The 13,671-nt window shown below is 43.0% G+C and overlaps 1 protein-coding gene across 1 annotated transcript in view; it reads left to right on the top strand.

The window, feature by feature from the left end:
* The window catches only part of KLHL10 (kelch like family member 10), a 72,074-nt gene that overhangs the window by 39,793 nt on the left and 18,610 nt on the right, over positions 1–13,671 (top strand). The window contains exon 4 of the mRNA XM_069242367.1: positions 6,507–6,656. Within this exon, the coding sequence (XP_069098468.1) occupies positions 6,507–6,656 (150 nt within the window). The remainder of the gene's footprint in view (positions 1–6,506; positions 6,657–13,671) is intronic.

The raw sequence follows: 13,671 nt of genomic DNA on the forward strand, positions 1-13,671 counted from the left end.
GACTTTTGGACTTGGTCCCCTTGTTCCACAGGTACCCTCGACTGGAAATCCATTGTTGTTGCATTGTTGGTTTGTGTCTTTCCTGCCTTATTCCCCTATCACGACTGCTTTGTCCTTTGGGGAACTTTAGTGCACTTTGCACTCACTTTTCAGGGTCTTGGGGTGGGCTATTTTTCTAACCCTCACTATTTTCTAATAGTCCCAGCGACCCTCTACAAGGTCACATGGGTTTGGGGTCCATTTGTGGTTCACATTCCACTTTTGGAGTATATGGTTTGTGTTGCCCCTATCCCTATGTGTCCCCATTGCATCCTATTGTAACTATACATTGTTTGCACTGTTTTCTAAGACTATACTGCATATTTTTGGTATTGTGTACATATATCTTGTGTTTATTTCCTATCCTCTCACTGAGGGTACACTCTGAGATACTTTGGCATATTGTCATAAAAATAAAGTACCTTTATTTTTAGTATAACTGTGTATTGTGTTTTCTTATGATATTGTGCAAGTGACACTTGTGGTACTGTAGTAGCTTCACACGTCTCCTAGTTCAGCCTAAGCTGCTCTGCTAAGCTACCATTATCTATCAGCCTAAGCTGCTAGACACCCTATACACTAATAAGGGATAACTGGGCCTGGTGCAAGGTGCAAGTACCCCTTGGTACTCACTACAAGCCAGTCCAGCCTCCTACAGTGGTATGACAAAATCAGGATTCCTTAGCAACCAGAAAATGGATACTCAAGAATTGTCTTGGCATACTGTCCCCTTCCTTACAAGTGCACCCCAAGTGTTAGATGCAAAACCCAGATACAGACATCTGGTAGGACAAAACCAGGTTTCTTTGGCAACCAGACAGTGGATACACAAGATTTGCCATCCTGTTCTCACCCTTTCAAGTGTTACATATAGCTCAGCAGACCTTTCACGTAGGAGTTGAGTATAATGTCAAAAAGGATGCTCACAACAGCCACCTTTCTGCTCAGCTCAAAGGAGCCATCCCTGCCTACTCAGATAGACCTGTCAATCATATTTACCTATTGTGCAGTTCATGGTAAGAATTTCCCACTATATTCAGGCCAAGTACAGGCTGGAGGAAGCTAGAGAATTAATGTAACTTAGCATCTAGGAGCTTCAAGCAGGGAAAAGGTAAGTTTCTTAAAGATGTTTTTCCTTGATATTTATTAAAATCTGTCTTTACCATTGAATTGTATGTATGTAAGTATTCCTGCCCCTGCAAAATTTTACAAATGGCAAAAATATATTAATGCAACTGAAGACCAGCTCGATGAATGGGTCCAGAATGGCACGTGTAATGTTTCACTGTCACGTCCTGGCGGGTGGTTATTGTGGCCAATAGACACCAATGGGTGTCATAAACATTTTATAAATCCCTCTGGGGCTTTAGAACTAGTAGGCCGGGCCCTCGCTATATATCGTCCAAACATGCGGGTATAATAACAACATACAGTGTAGGGAAACTATGCCAGCAATGGTTGAAGAGTTCCTTACTAGATGCTGTTAGAGAACAACTCAGTATCCTGTCTAATACTGACTTGCAGGACTTCCTGTTAGGCCCCAGGAAACAACACAGAAAGCGCTTCTTATATGAAGTATATAATGAAATCTGGAAGTTTTCACAACAAGAAGCTGCTGCCCAGTTAAGGCAAATAGACCAGGAAAATTTACAGAAGGCATTAGCTGTTGTAGATAATGGGATTAACACCCTGTCCGACCGGATATACACTCTGAATAACATCATCTCTTTTGCAATAGACATTATACAAACAGATATGTCTTCATTACCCCGTGGGCAGAGTCAACTAAGGTCTATTATGCTGTTGGGTTGGACACTTCAAACACTGAAGGCGGGTCGCGTTCTCTGGCAACATGTAAGCGCAAGGGAATATTTCCTACTTTTAATTTAACGTGACAACAACAACTAATGGCTCAGAAAGAAGCGACTTATGTCATGTTAAACATCAAAAAGTTCGAAAAGTTGCCTTTTACTGTGGCTGAAATACCATCTGCTGAATGGTTAATAAACGGGGTCATTAATCTGCCTATTTCCACATTACAATTCACGTCCTGTTTAAAACACAATCCGATAAGCAGATATGAAAGGCTGGGAGATAGTTACATCCATGAGGTGTGGGAGCTGCCCTTCTCGTACAAATGTCTCAGTGGCATGAAAGAACTCTTTCTTAACGGTAGTGAATGTGAGACCTCTGTCAGCCATTCGATGGTTTGCAAACAGCTGTCCTTGCATGGGGCGTGCAACGCGTCTGCAGTGAACTTGGCTTGTTACCTAAACGAAGTTCCAGTCCCCTTTATTAGACCTACGTTCCATGTGCTTTCAAACGGCAGCTATGACCTCCTCAATGGTGAAGACTGTTGTTGGATGCGAACCGGAATAGTTTATGTTGTTTCGGTATCTAAGATTGTTACATGCTGCGGGAACGTACTCTTTCCTCCCACTAAAATAAGAAAGGTAGTAGACATTTGGCCTCATATTTTTACTTCTAAAGTGAATTTTGACAAGTTGAGCAGACTCAAGGCTTTATTGTTTTAAAAACATGTGGCTCTCACATCTGCACGCGAAACCTACGCACTTCAGGTGGCAAGGTCGTCAGCAGAGATCCAGTTTGTTGTAAGTACCAACTTTCCAAGACACTTTGGTGAACTCGTGGGACAAATATTTAATGCGTCCAGTACTACTGGAATCGCAAACTTCTTTAAGGCTGTTGATTCTGGTTTTGTTCACACCTTCTCCTCCATATTCGGTTTAATATCATCAGCCATCCACTCAATATGCTCCAGTATTTTCAGGGGATTTCCAATAGCTTTGGCTATAATAGTTGGTGTTTTGCTGTTGTTATTTTTTATGCACAATGGCTGTCCCACCGCAACAAGGAGGAATGAAGGTGCTCCCATTAACGCAGCTGTGTCGTGAGCGCATGATGCAGTACTTTGGAGCAACACTCCTGGAGGAATTGGAGTGTGACTGGTCTCTGTCATTCAGACTGGTTTTGGATTGTGTGCAGCCTATGTTTCAGTGCCTCTGGTGCTCTTTAGAACATGCACTAGAAGTTTGCCTTTCTACGCAACACGTGCTTTCATTGGACGCTGATCTGTTGATGTTCTCTCTGAGGGCTCATTACCAGTCGTGCGCATTGAGGGTGCGTTTGCTTCGGGAAGCTACTTATGAGTTGCCCTTCCTGGAGGATGTGGCTTTTAACTCATCATTAGGCACACCACGGAATGCTGCTGCCTTGGCTGAGGCTCAGGCTATGGAACACAACTGCTCCTTGGTCCTTCTCGGCGATGCCTTTCCAACTTTAACACCAGCCGAAGTGGAAGATTTCCTGTCCTCCACTGTCCAGGAATCGATTGGAAATTCTAAAATTAACTCAGACTCTTGAAATTCGGTCCTTTCTATGCCACATGTTAACATTTTAAATTGTCCTTTTATATATGCTCATGTGCCCCTTTATCTTGTCATTATTGAAATTTTTTCCATATATATCTTAGGTTGAGTTTTTAGTAGCTTCTATATATACTTAGGCTTTGAGCCACCTTCAACTGACATGGGGAGGGTGCTGTGTAGCCATTTTAGTTATAGCTCCATGCATGTTATTTTAACATACTAGGCCTGCCGCTGTGCACTTTATCCTAGATATATTTTATTCGGCTTCGCTTTATTATTATTACAATAGCCACTTTTATGGTCTTGTTTTATTTCTCTCTATGTAGCTGTTTTTGCATAGGCCAGCACTGTGTTCTCAAACAAGACATTCTTACTCACTCTATGTTTCTCCCAAGGCTGCAGTAAGATAGGTTGCCGATGAATGTGGTATAAGTTTTGTCTCTGACATTCATAGAAAACACACATCCTTACATAGGGGCATTTTCTCAGACCATCATCTGTTTTATTATAAAAACACTTTCCTGTCCCTTACACGTTAGAGGGAGATTCCAGACAGAGAACCACAACTGTATGCTGATTGCTGAGTGCTTCGCTACAGCTGCATATGCAGACTTCAGGCCTTTGCTCAGGTATGGGGGATGATGCCTTCCCAGGGGAACTTGAAGGGCAGAATTAGAGCTTAACATTCTGTGCTCTATTATAGCCTAGGTGGCAATTAGCCTATTGACTCCAGTGACCATATGGTAGCGTTATTTCTCTGCTTTACTCTCCTTGTCACAATTTTAATCTTGTCATGCTGTATCTTCCTGGTTATTGCAGTCCATGCTTTGCTATCCAAGATGCAGTTGTTTTATTAAAGCATTGTCAAAACCTATACTGTCTCTGTTTGTCATTGTGTATGTGGGACTAATGTAACTGAGAGAAACGGATGAGACCTGAGTGACCACGGTTTCCCTGAGAAATCAATCATGTCTTGCGCTCGGCTGCCCAATCATCCCGCCCTTGGGTGGCGATGAGGCACTGCTAGTTAGCCGGAGCAAAACCCGGACTGGAGCGACAGGTGTCACCTGTAGTGGGTCAGACTCAGTCTTTCACACCACAAGCGATTCTCAAAATCCAGTAGTCTTATTAAAATAATGAGAGCCTACGCGACACAGGATGACAGCTGGGCTGTTTGTGAGTTCACTAGACAGTCACACAAAGGGAGCTGAGGTGTGCCCTGCATATCCTGATGGGTCTTCCTGGGCTAGAGTGGTGCGAGGAGCTAACACTTGCACCTGAATAGGGCTGTGTCTGTCCTCACACAAAGCAGTCTTCAATCCCCTGGAATGTGTCTGGGGCCAGGGCAGGAAAGGCAGGGTCTTGTACACTCCAAAGTCTTCTCTTTGAAGTTTGCCTCATTCAAAGACAGAAGTGGGTATAAGTACTGAACCTCTGACCTCTAACCCCACAAAGGTAGAGCAGTTCTAGACTGAGGACATTCTGCCAGGAAGAAGAGCCGGATGCTGTAGGAGGGACTGCCAATCTGCCTGTTGCTTTGCAGTGTTGGCCTGCTGCTTCTGTCCTGAGAGTAAAAGGACTGGACCTTGCTTTCTAAATCCTGATTCCAAGGGTTCTTCAAGGGCTTGGACTGAGTTTGCCTCCTGTTAAGAAGTCTCAGGGACATCAAAGACTTCATCTGCCAGCACCTGGGCTCTCTGGTTTAGAATCCTGACTTTCCAAGTGGTGCCAAATCCAGTTTCTGGGCCATTGGGAGTGAGGTCTGGTGTAATCAAGAAGAAACAAGTACACAGATTTTAGAGCGACTTCAGGAGAAAAGGCACCACGGTCCGACTCCACGCCATTGCCTGCACCAGAGCCATGGTCCCTGCCGACTGTGACAGATGGCGCAGGCCTGTCGCAGCACCTCTGAAGTCCTGCTACAGCATGAGTCCCGAGTGGCATGTCACCCACACCCATGACACCCGACTCTGCCGCAGCACCTGTGGCCCCGTGGTGTGATCGTGACACTGTGAAGTTGACACCTGGCATCTTGACCTGTTGGATTCAGCGACCCCGCCAGGTTGTTAGGAACCGATGCCTCACCACCAATGCTGCATCACCTCTCCTTCAACCGTAAGGAACCAATGCCTCACCTCCCCAGCCTAGCTGTAAGGAACTGACACCTCACCTCTCCGGTAGCAGTAAGGAACCGATGCTGCACTGGCTCCAGCGACACCTCACCTCCCAGACTCTGCAACATCTTTGTTTCCTCATTTTCCAAGGTACTGTACTAGAAGTCCATGTGACTCTGTGACCGGCCCGCACTCCCTTGCGAGTGTTGTCGGACTGCTAGTAATGACTAGTAGCCCCAGTTGGAGCTGTTGTGTTTCTAGACGCTATACTAAGATTTAATCTTTGAAAATTCATATCTTTGCTTGTGTATGTTGGATTTTTGTTGCTTTGGTCTTGTAATCAGATATATCTTGGCTAATTTTCTAAACTAGTGTGGAGTACTTTTGTGGTGTTTTCATTGTATTACTCTGTGTTTGTGTGTGGGTGTGTACAAATACTTTACACTTTGCCTCTGAGATAAGCCTAACTGCCCTTGCCAAGCTATCAAGGGGGTGGGCAGGGGTTATCTTAGCTGTGTGACTCCCTTTCCCTGACTAGAGTGAGGGTCCCTACTTGAGGAGGGTGCCAACCACTGACAACTAGAGACCACATTTTTAACACAGGGAGTCTGCTGCCCAGGTTGACAGAGATAGACTTGCAATCATGGAGCTCCATGTAGGCTGCAGACCATTGGGGACTGCAGTTTGAAGACCTGGTATGCGGTGGGCTAAGGAGACAATCTAGGTTCCGCACAATGGAAACCCACAGTACCATATCCACCCCTTTTAATCGTTAGAGTCAGAGCTGTGCCACTGAAGTCTAAACATTATTTGCTGCTCTCCAGAGAAGCCCTATCATGCCTGCATGTTGTAAAGTTGTTTTCTTTGCCCTGAAATATTTTGCTGGCTGTTGCGCATGCGTTTCTCCAACTTACCAGTCTTCCTCTATACACATTCACACAGGTGCTGATTTCTTTTTGAACAGGTATATATATGTGGTGGATTCAACGGAAATGAATGCCTGTTCACAGCAGAGATGTACAGCCCTGAGACCAATCAGTGGACCATGATAGCTCCCATGAGAAGCAGAAGAAGTGGAATAGGCGTCATTGCCTACGGAGACCAAGTATACGCGGTATGAACAGAGGCATGCAGTTGCAAGGCCTACATTTTGTTTGCCTTCCAGTTTCACAAACATAGGCACAGAGGTACAAAGTAATTTTCTGATCACAAACTCTGTGATTCACAAAACCACAGGGTTTTCAACCTCAAAAAGTTTTTTTTTCTATTTGCTAACCCCACTTTACCAGTAGGAGAAGCCTTTTGGACTCACAAAAAGGGTTGGTGAACCATTTTGAAACACAGTAGTGGGTGAGTGTGACAGGAGTGTCCCTTCCTAGTTACAGATTGTAGTGACATCTTGCAATTGTTTGTGACATACTAGCATTTCAAAGTAGGTGGCAACTTATTCACAACCGAGAAGGAGTCCTCTACGGACATCTTCCTTTTTGTGAATCTGGCCTTGCAACCTCAGAAAAGAGGAGAGGGGCAAGCAGTGGTCCAGGGAACCGTTACCTGCTCTACCAGATGCACTCCTAATCAGGAAACTTTTTGTAAAGTTGCCAAGCTGTTTAAAAAAAAGTTATAATTGAGAAATGCAAACACAGGGTTGGTGGTCTTCTGTTCCTTGCAGGCCACCTTCCCTATGTTTTTAGTCAATGACAGTGGGTGACCTTCATTATTAATATTCATGCGGCTGGTTGTTCTGCGACTCCCTGCAACTGAAAAATTAGCATTGCAACCTTAGAACATCAGTCATGTCACAAAGTCAGTGATAGGTCAATAAAAATTGGTGCATAATTTGCAACCACATTTTGAAACCTGTCTCAGTACATCAAGCCCTTAGTTAGGCACCCTCCAAATAGTGTAAATGTATTCATATAGTGCTTACTACCTATGACGAAGCATCAAAGTGCTTTTCGGTGAGTAGCATGCTACTCTGGAGCCCAAAAAGGATTCATGGTCAATTAATATAGGGAAATATGAGTTAATTTGAGCAGTGGACATGGGAGGCTGTTAGTTAAATTACATAGGATAATGGAGGGATAGAAGAGAGAATAGTCTAGAAAGTGAGTTTGGGATGAGTAAAAGGAGAGTTGGAGGAGGGAAGAGTCTCTAGAAATTGATTCGGGAGATCATAGTAGTAAAATGAGGTTTGGGAAGAGTCAAAGGAAGGATACATGAGGGAAGGACTTAGAAAGGGTTGTTTGGGAGATCATAGTAGCTAAACGAGGTTTGGGGTGATCCAAGGAAGGATAGAGCAGGGAAGAATCTAGAAAGGGTTATTTTTGAGATCATAATAGTAGAAGGAGGCTTGGGATGAGTGAGAGAATGGAGGTAGAGGATATAACTGAGAGTGGTATAGGATGAGACAGGGAGTAGTGTATTGGACAGTAAAAGGTATTTTTTCTTCTTCGATAGTAGGAGTAAAGCAATAAATATATTGATACTTAAGTACATAGAGAGGGTATACATGTATAAGGAAGAAAATATATTGAGATTTAAAGTTGTTTCAAGTGTTGCTGTACTTTAATTTATCTGTGTATTTTTATAATTTTTCTCTTAATTTTATATTTTTCTCAATATTTCAGTACTGAAGCACTTGTAGATAAAATGATAAAATAGGTATAATATTTACATATTGTGATAGATAAATAAAAAAAAACAATAAGCATCTATTCTAGTAACATATGAAAACTGAAAACTATGCAGTGACCTATATACATGTTAAGCACAGAATATATATACTATATATATATATATATATATATATATACAGATAGATAGATAGATAGATAGATAGATAGATAGATAGATATAGATATATATATATATATAAAATTCACATTCGCATTTACAAAACCATAGAAATTCACAAAAAAACTAAGGTTGTAGGGACGTTATAGTTACGTTCTTAATTTACACGCACTGAACCATCGAAATTCAGTTGTTTTAGTTAGAGTTATTTCAAGTAACTATAACTCGTGCCTTGAGGTAATTATAACTTGCGCCCTCGCTATGCACAGCTAATTACCCCAATTATTACATTATTCATGAGATCTTCTATGGCATCATTGTTGATATCACTGCAACATTTCCAATAAAAAAAATTATATGAAAACTCTGCATGGCGAGCCTAACTATATCGTCCCTGTAACCTTTGTTTCTTTCAGTGAATTTCTATGATTTTTTAAAATGCTAATTCCTAAATGTAACATCCCTGTAACCTTTTGTTTTTTTTGTGAATTTCTAGCTTGTTTTCTTTTTAACGCAGAGGGAGGATCGCCACAGGGCATGGTCTATGGCCAGGCCCTGCTGCCAACCCCCACATGCTGCTAACCCCACACAGGTTTGGTTGAGTGAGTGTGTGTAATTTTTTTTCCACTGGGTTTCGGATTCGCAGTTCCGTTGGGGATTTACACAGAGGGTCGCGCTGAGCCACACAGCAGATTCACGAATCCGTGAATCAGGAGATAAAAATTGGGGCATTTATTTGCCATGGGAGTCGTATGGGGTCAATATACCTCTATCCTGAACCCTTATCTCACTTTTCACTGTTATTTTACCCCCACCGTACCAAGCCAATAAACAAAATGGCAGCCGCAACATTTCTCACAGGTTGGGGCCAGCCAATCAGTGCCTTTCTGTGGTGCACAGATTCATGAATCCGCTGTGGTGGATCCTCGGAGGATCTGCTTCTCTCGATATCTATATTTCTTTTTCCTTATCACAAAAAGTACTATTTGCACACCAAAATCTACATATCTGCCAAATTTGGTATAATTCCATTCAGCGGTTCGGGCTGCAGTCGTTTCTAAAGACCCAATGGGAAAATGCTTGTGGAAAATGCGTTTTGGGATCCCCCTTTTTTCTTGGACCCCAATTGACGAATCACCCAGGAAACTTTCAAGACAGCAGCCAAAGTGAGTGTCAAACTAAGTTTGAAAATTTTGTGATAATTCATCAATCGGCACTAAAGTTAGTGGCAAAACAAAAAACACTTTTCCTATGGACCTAACTATACCTACTGGTGACTGCCGGCAGGAAATATATATTTCATGACAATATTGTCAATCAGCACTAAAGTTATTGGCAAAACAAAAAACACTTTTCCTATGGAAACTTAGGGGGTCATTCTGACCCTGGCGGACGACCACGGAAGCACCGCCAACAGGCTGGCGGTGCTTCCTCAAGTATTTTACAGCCGCGGTCGCCCAGCCGGGTCCGGCAGTTTCCTGCCGGATTTCCCCCGGCTGGGAGAATCCTCAAGCAGCGCCGCCATGGGGATTCCGACCCCCTTCCCGCCAGCCTGTTTCTGGCGGTTTTCACCGCCAGAAACAGGATGGCGGGAACGGGTGTCGTGGGGCCCCTGGGGGCCCCTGCACTGCCCATGCCACTGGCATGGGCAGTGCAGGGGCCCCCTAACAGGGCCCCACCATGATTTTCACTGTCTGCTTCGCAGACAGTGAAAATCGCGACGGGTGCAACTGCACCCGTCGCACCCCTGCAACTCCGCCGGCTCCATTCGGAGCCGGCTTCATTGTTGCAGGGCCTTTCCCGCTGGGCCGGCGGGCGCTGCTTTGGCGGGCACCCGCCGGCCCAGCGGGAAAGCCAAAATGGCCTCCGCGGTCTTTTGACCGCGGAGCGGCCAAGTGGCGGTTCCCGCCCGGCGGGCGGCGCCCGCCGCCCGCCAAAATCAGAATGAGGCCCTAAGTCCTAACTATACCTACCTACTGGTGACCGCCAGTAGGATATATATATATATATATATATATATATATATATATATATATATAAATCAAAGATAATGCTGCACTCCCTGAGGCTCCACTTGGCAATTTCCTTTATTAGTCAGACAGCATTACAACAGACACCACAACGCGTTTTAACTTCTCATCTTTTTCATAGTGGTTTTAGCCTGTGTCGTTATTCCTACTGCCATGTCTTGTATATGTTAAGAGACCATATGGGAATTGTGGTCCAATATTTTTCACACCTGGAGGCACTTATCTAACTTGTGACATTGTTCACAACAGCACGGCTCCTCCACGCCTACTCACCATTATATATATATATCACTAAAAAAAACAAGAGTTGCTGGAACTTTATAGAAATTCGCTGTTATAATTAGAGTTATTTCAAGTAACTATTCCTCGCCCGATTATTGCCCTCCTACTTAGCATCTGTGCTTAGCTTGCTGCCCCTCCCCTCCTTCCCCCTGCCCTCTGATGTGTGTGTGCTTGCCCCTGCTCTCTCCTTTTTGCCCACTATGTTCCATGGACCTGTCACTGCCCAACCCTCAGCTGCCACTGTCCCTCCCACCTACCTAGCATGGTCAGGTGGCTGTTGCATGTACTTGTCTTCTCCCCCCATTTGTCCGGGTTCCATGCTACTATTCCATCCCTCCTGTCCTCCATGGTCCTTTCTGCTGCCACTCCCTTCTGCCCTCCATAATCTGCTGTGCTGCAACTGCTCCTCCTGCCTGACCTGTGTGGTCTGTTGCAAAGCCCCTTCTCCTCCTTTCTCTTGTGTCTAGCCACTACCCCTCTCTTCTGTCCTCCATGGCCCATTGTGCTGCCACTGCCCCGCCTGACTGCCCAGCATGGTCAACTTGTTACCCTTGAACCCTCCTCCCTGCCCGCAATTATCCAAGTCCGTGCCCATGACCTCTGCCTCCCCACAGTATGCTAGTGAACAACTAGACTGCTAACATTCTATATTTATTACAAAAGTGTGGCATGTCATCTTGATGTAATCAAAACTGTAATACCTAAAGCATTCCTTTTAGAAATTATAAAAATTAAATTATGGTTAGTGTTCTAAAAACCTAAAATGAGGACATATTTTCTAAGTTCTCAAGTAGCAACAAAGTGCTTTTAAATTATTTGCTATATTTATGTTTTTTTATCCAGTTGATTATTTGTTACACTTAGGGGAGAGGATGTGGCGTTACGGTCAGAGCTGCATACTTTGCAACTGGAGAATCAGGTTCAAGCTTCGGCGTCAGCTCGACACCCTGTGATTTTGGGAAAATCACTTAATCTGCCCATCCGTAAAACCAAAATGAACGTACCCTTGATTAATGTAACTGATGCTCATGTAAAGCACTCCAATACCTTTGGGTCAAGGCTGCTCTATATAAAACTGCAAAACAAAAAAATACGTGTTATGCACACTTCTGTCATTGGGCTATACTTGAGCTGCATTTGGATAATATTTGTGCTACATTTGGACTCTTTTTTCTCTGTTGCCCATCTTGGGAGACTTATTTGTTATGAAGCTCCCTAATTTCCTCATTTACCACAATATTCTGAATAGGAAATGCTTTCCGTTTTCCACTTCGATTCCATCACAGATGGTGTTCAGATGTGTTACACTTTTGGCATATATTCAGAATGTTAGCACTCTAGTTGCACATTAGAACTCTGTAGAGAAGCCTGCTAATCACTAGGGAATTAACTGCAGTCTGCTACAGATGTTGAAAGTGCATGTTTCAGTCTGCATGTTAGAGTGTTTTAATGAAATCAAAGAGGAAGATACTTGAGAAATCACTGAATACATGTCCTAATTTTTCTTTAATTACAGCACTAACCATAATTTCTATGACAAAATGAACCCTCTAATTTGGCTCATTTCTAAATTAAATGTTTTAAGTTTTACCAGTATGATTCAATCAAGATGGCTCAGGTATGCCTCATGTTTGTCATACGAAAGACTTTTAGTGCTCTAGTTGTTGTGTGGAACACTCTTGGAGGCTGCAGTAGTACACAAAGGAATCACTTGACAGGCTGCTCCTACTAGAAGTACATGTTTTACTGAGAATGTCAGATTTGCTTCTCATATAGCTGAGAAAGACAGTGCGAGTTTACAGAAAATATACTTTCATTTTAGCTTCTGGTGCACCTTCCATAACCTCTATGGGATAAGCATGCAAAAACAGTTTTCTCTCAAACATGATTCATGAAATCCCAGCAGGAGCCTTTTTCAAAGGGTAACATTACTTTGGCAACAAATGATTTATATTGTAACTAAAATCTACTATCACCCTTTATACATTCTTTTTTTGTGACTCTCAAAACCTTCCATTCACTACGATGCATTTTAATGGGTGCAATCATGTATATTGGTCCCAAGATGGCTGCCAGCACATCCTGGTTGAAGTGCTGATTGCCAATCAGATCTCACGATGAGATCTGTGCTTAGGCTCCTCCCAGACATCTTTATTTCTTTTTCCTTTAATAACTCAAAAACTACTGAATGGATTTACACCAAATAACAAAAAGCACGATCTGCGCTACAAAATCTGGCTTCCTGCCAAATATGATGTAATTCGGTTCAGCGGTTCGGGCTGTAGTCGTGTCTAAAGACCCTGTGGGAAAAAGCATGGGGAAAATGCATTTCAGGACCCCCTCCACTTTGTCTCGGCCCCTGCTTGACGATCACCTGAAAACTTTCAACACAGCCCTGAACTGACTGTCATACTAATTTTTAAAATTTTGTGAAGATCCATCAAACGGCATCAAGGCTATTGACAAAAGAAAAAATGCTTTTCCTATGGAAACTACTGCCAGTATATGTATATATATATATATCTATATATATATATATATATATATATAGATATATATATATATAGATATATATATATATATATATCCTAGCCTTAAGGCTGCCCTCGCAGTGCCAGGTAAACCGTAAGGGCTTAGCATTAAAAACATTTTTTTAGGTAGGGACCGCGTTGGGAGCCCTTGAGGGCTCACTCGCAGTCCAACATAGCCCGTAAAGGGCTTTGTAATAAAAAATAAAGTGTTTAAAAAAAAAAAAGAAATACAGTTGGGACCGCGGGTGAGCCTTTGAGGGCTCCCTCGTGGTCCCACATAGCTCACAAAGGGCAAACAAAAAAATTAAAATAAAATCCCCATAGCTCAGTCTGAAGGTTGCAGACCTTCACGCTGAGCTATGGGGGTCCGAGTCCAGCTGGACTCATTTCCTTTTTAAAAAAAAAAAAATACTTTTTTAAATATATTAAATACATTTTTTGTTAAATATAACAAAAATATCTCATTCTAAGTATATGAGATATTAAAGCC

The sequence above is a fragment of the Pleurodeles waltl genome, chromosome 6, assembly GCF_031143425.1.
Source record: "Pleurodeles waltl isolate 20211129_DDA chromosome 6, aPleWal1.hap1.20221129, whole genome shotgun sequence".
NCBI lineage: Eukaryota > Metazoa > Chordata > Amphibia > Caudata > Salamandridae > Pleurodeles > Pleurodeles waltl.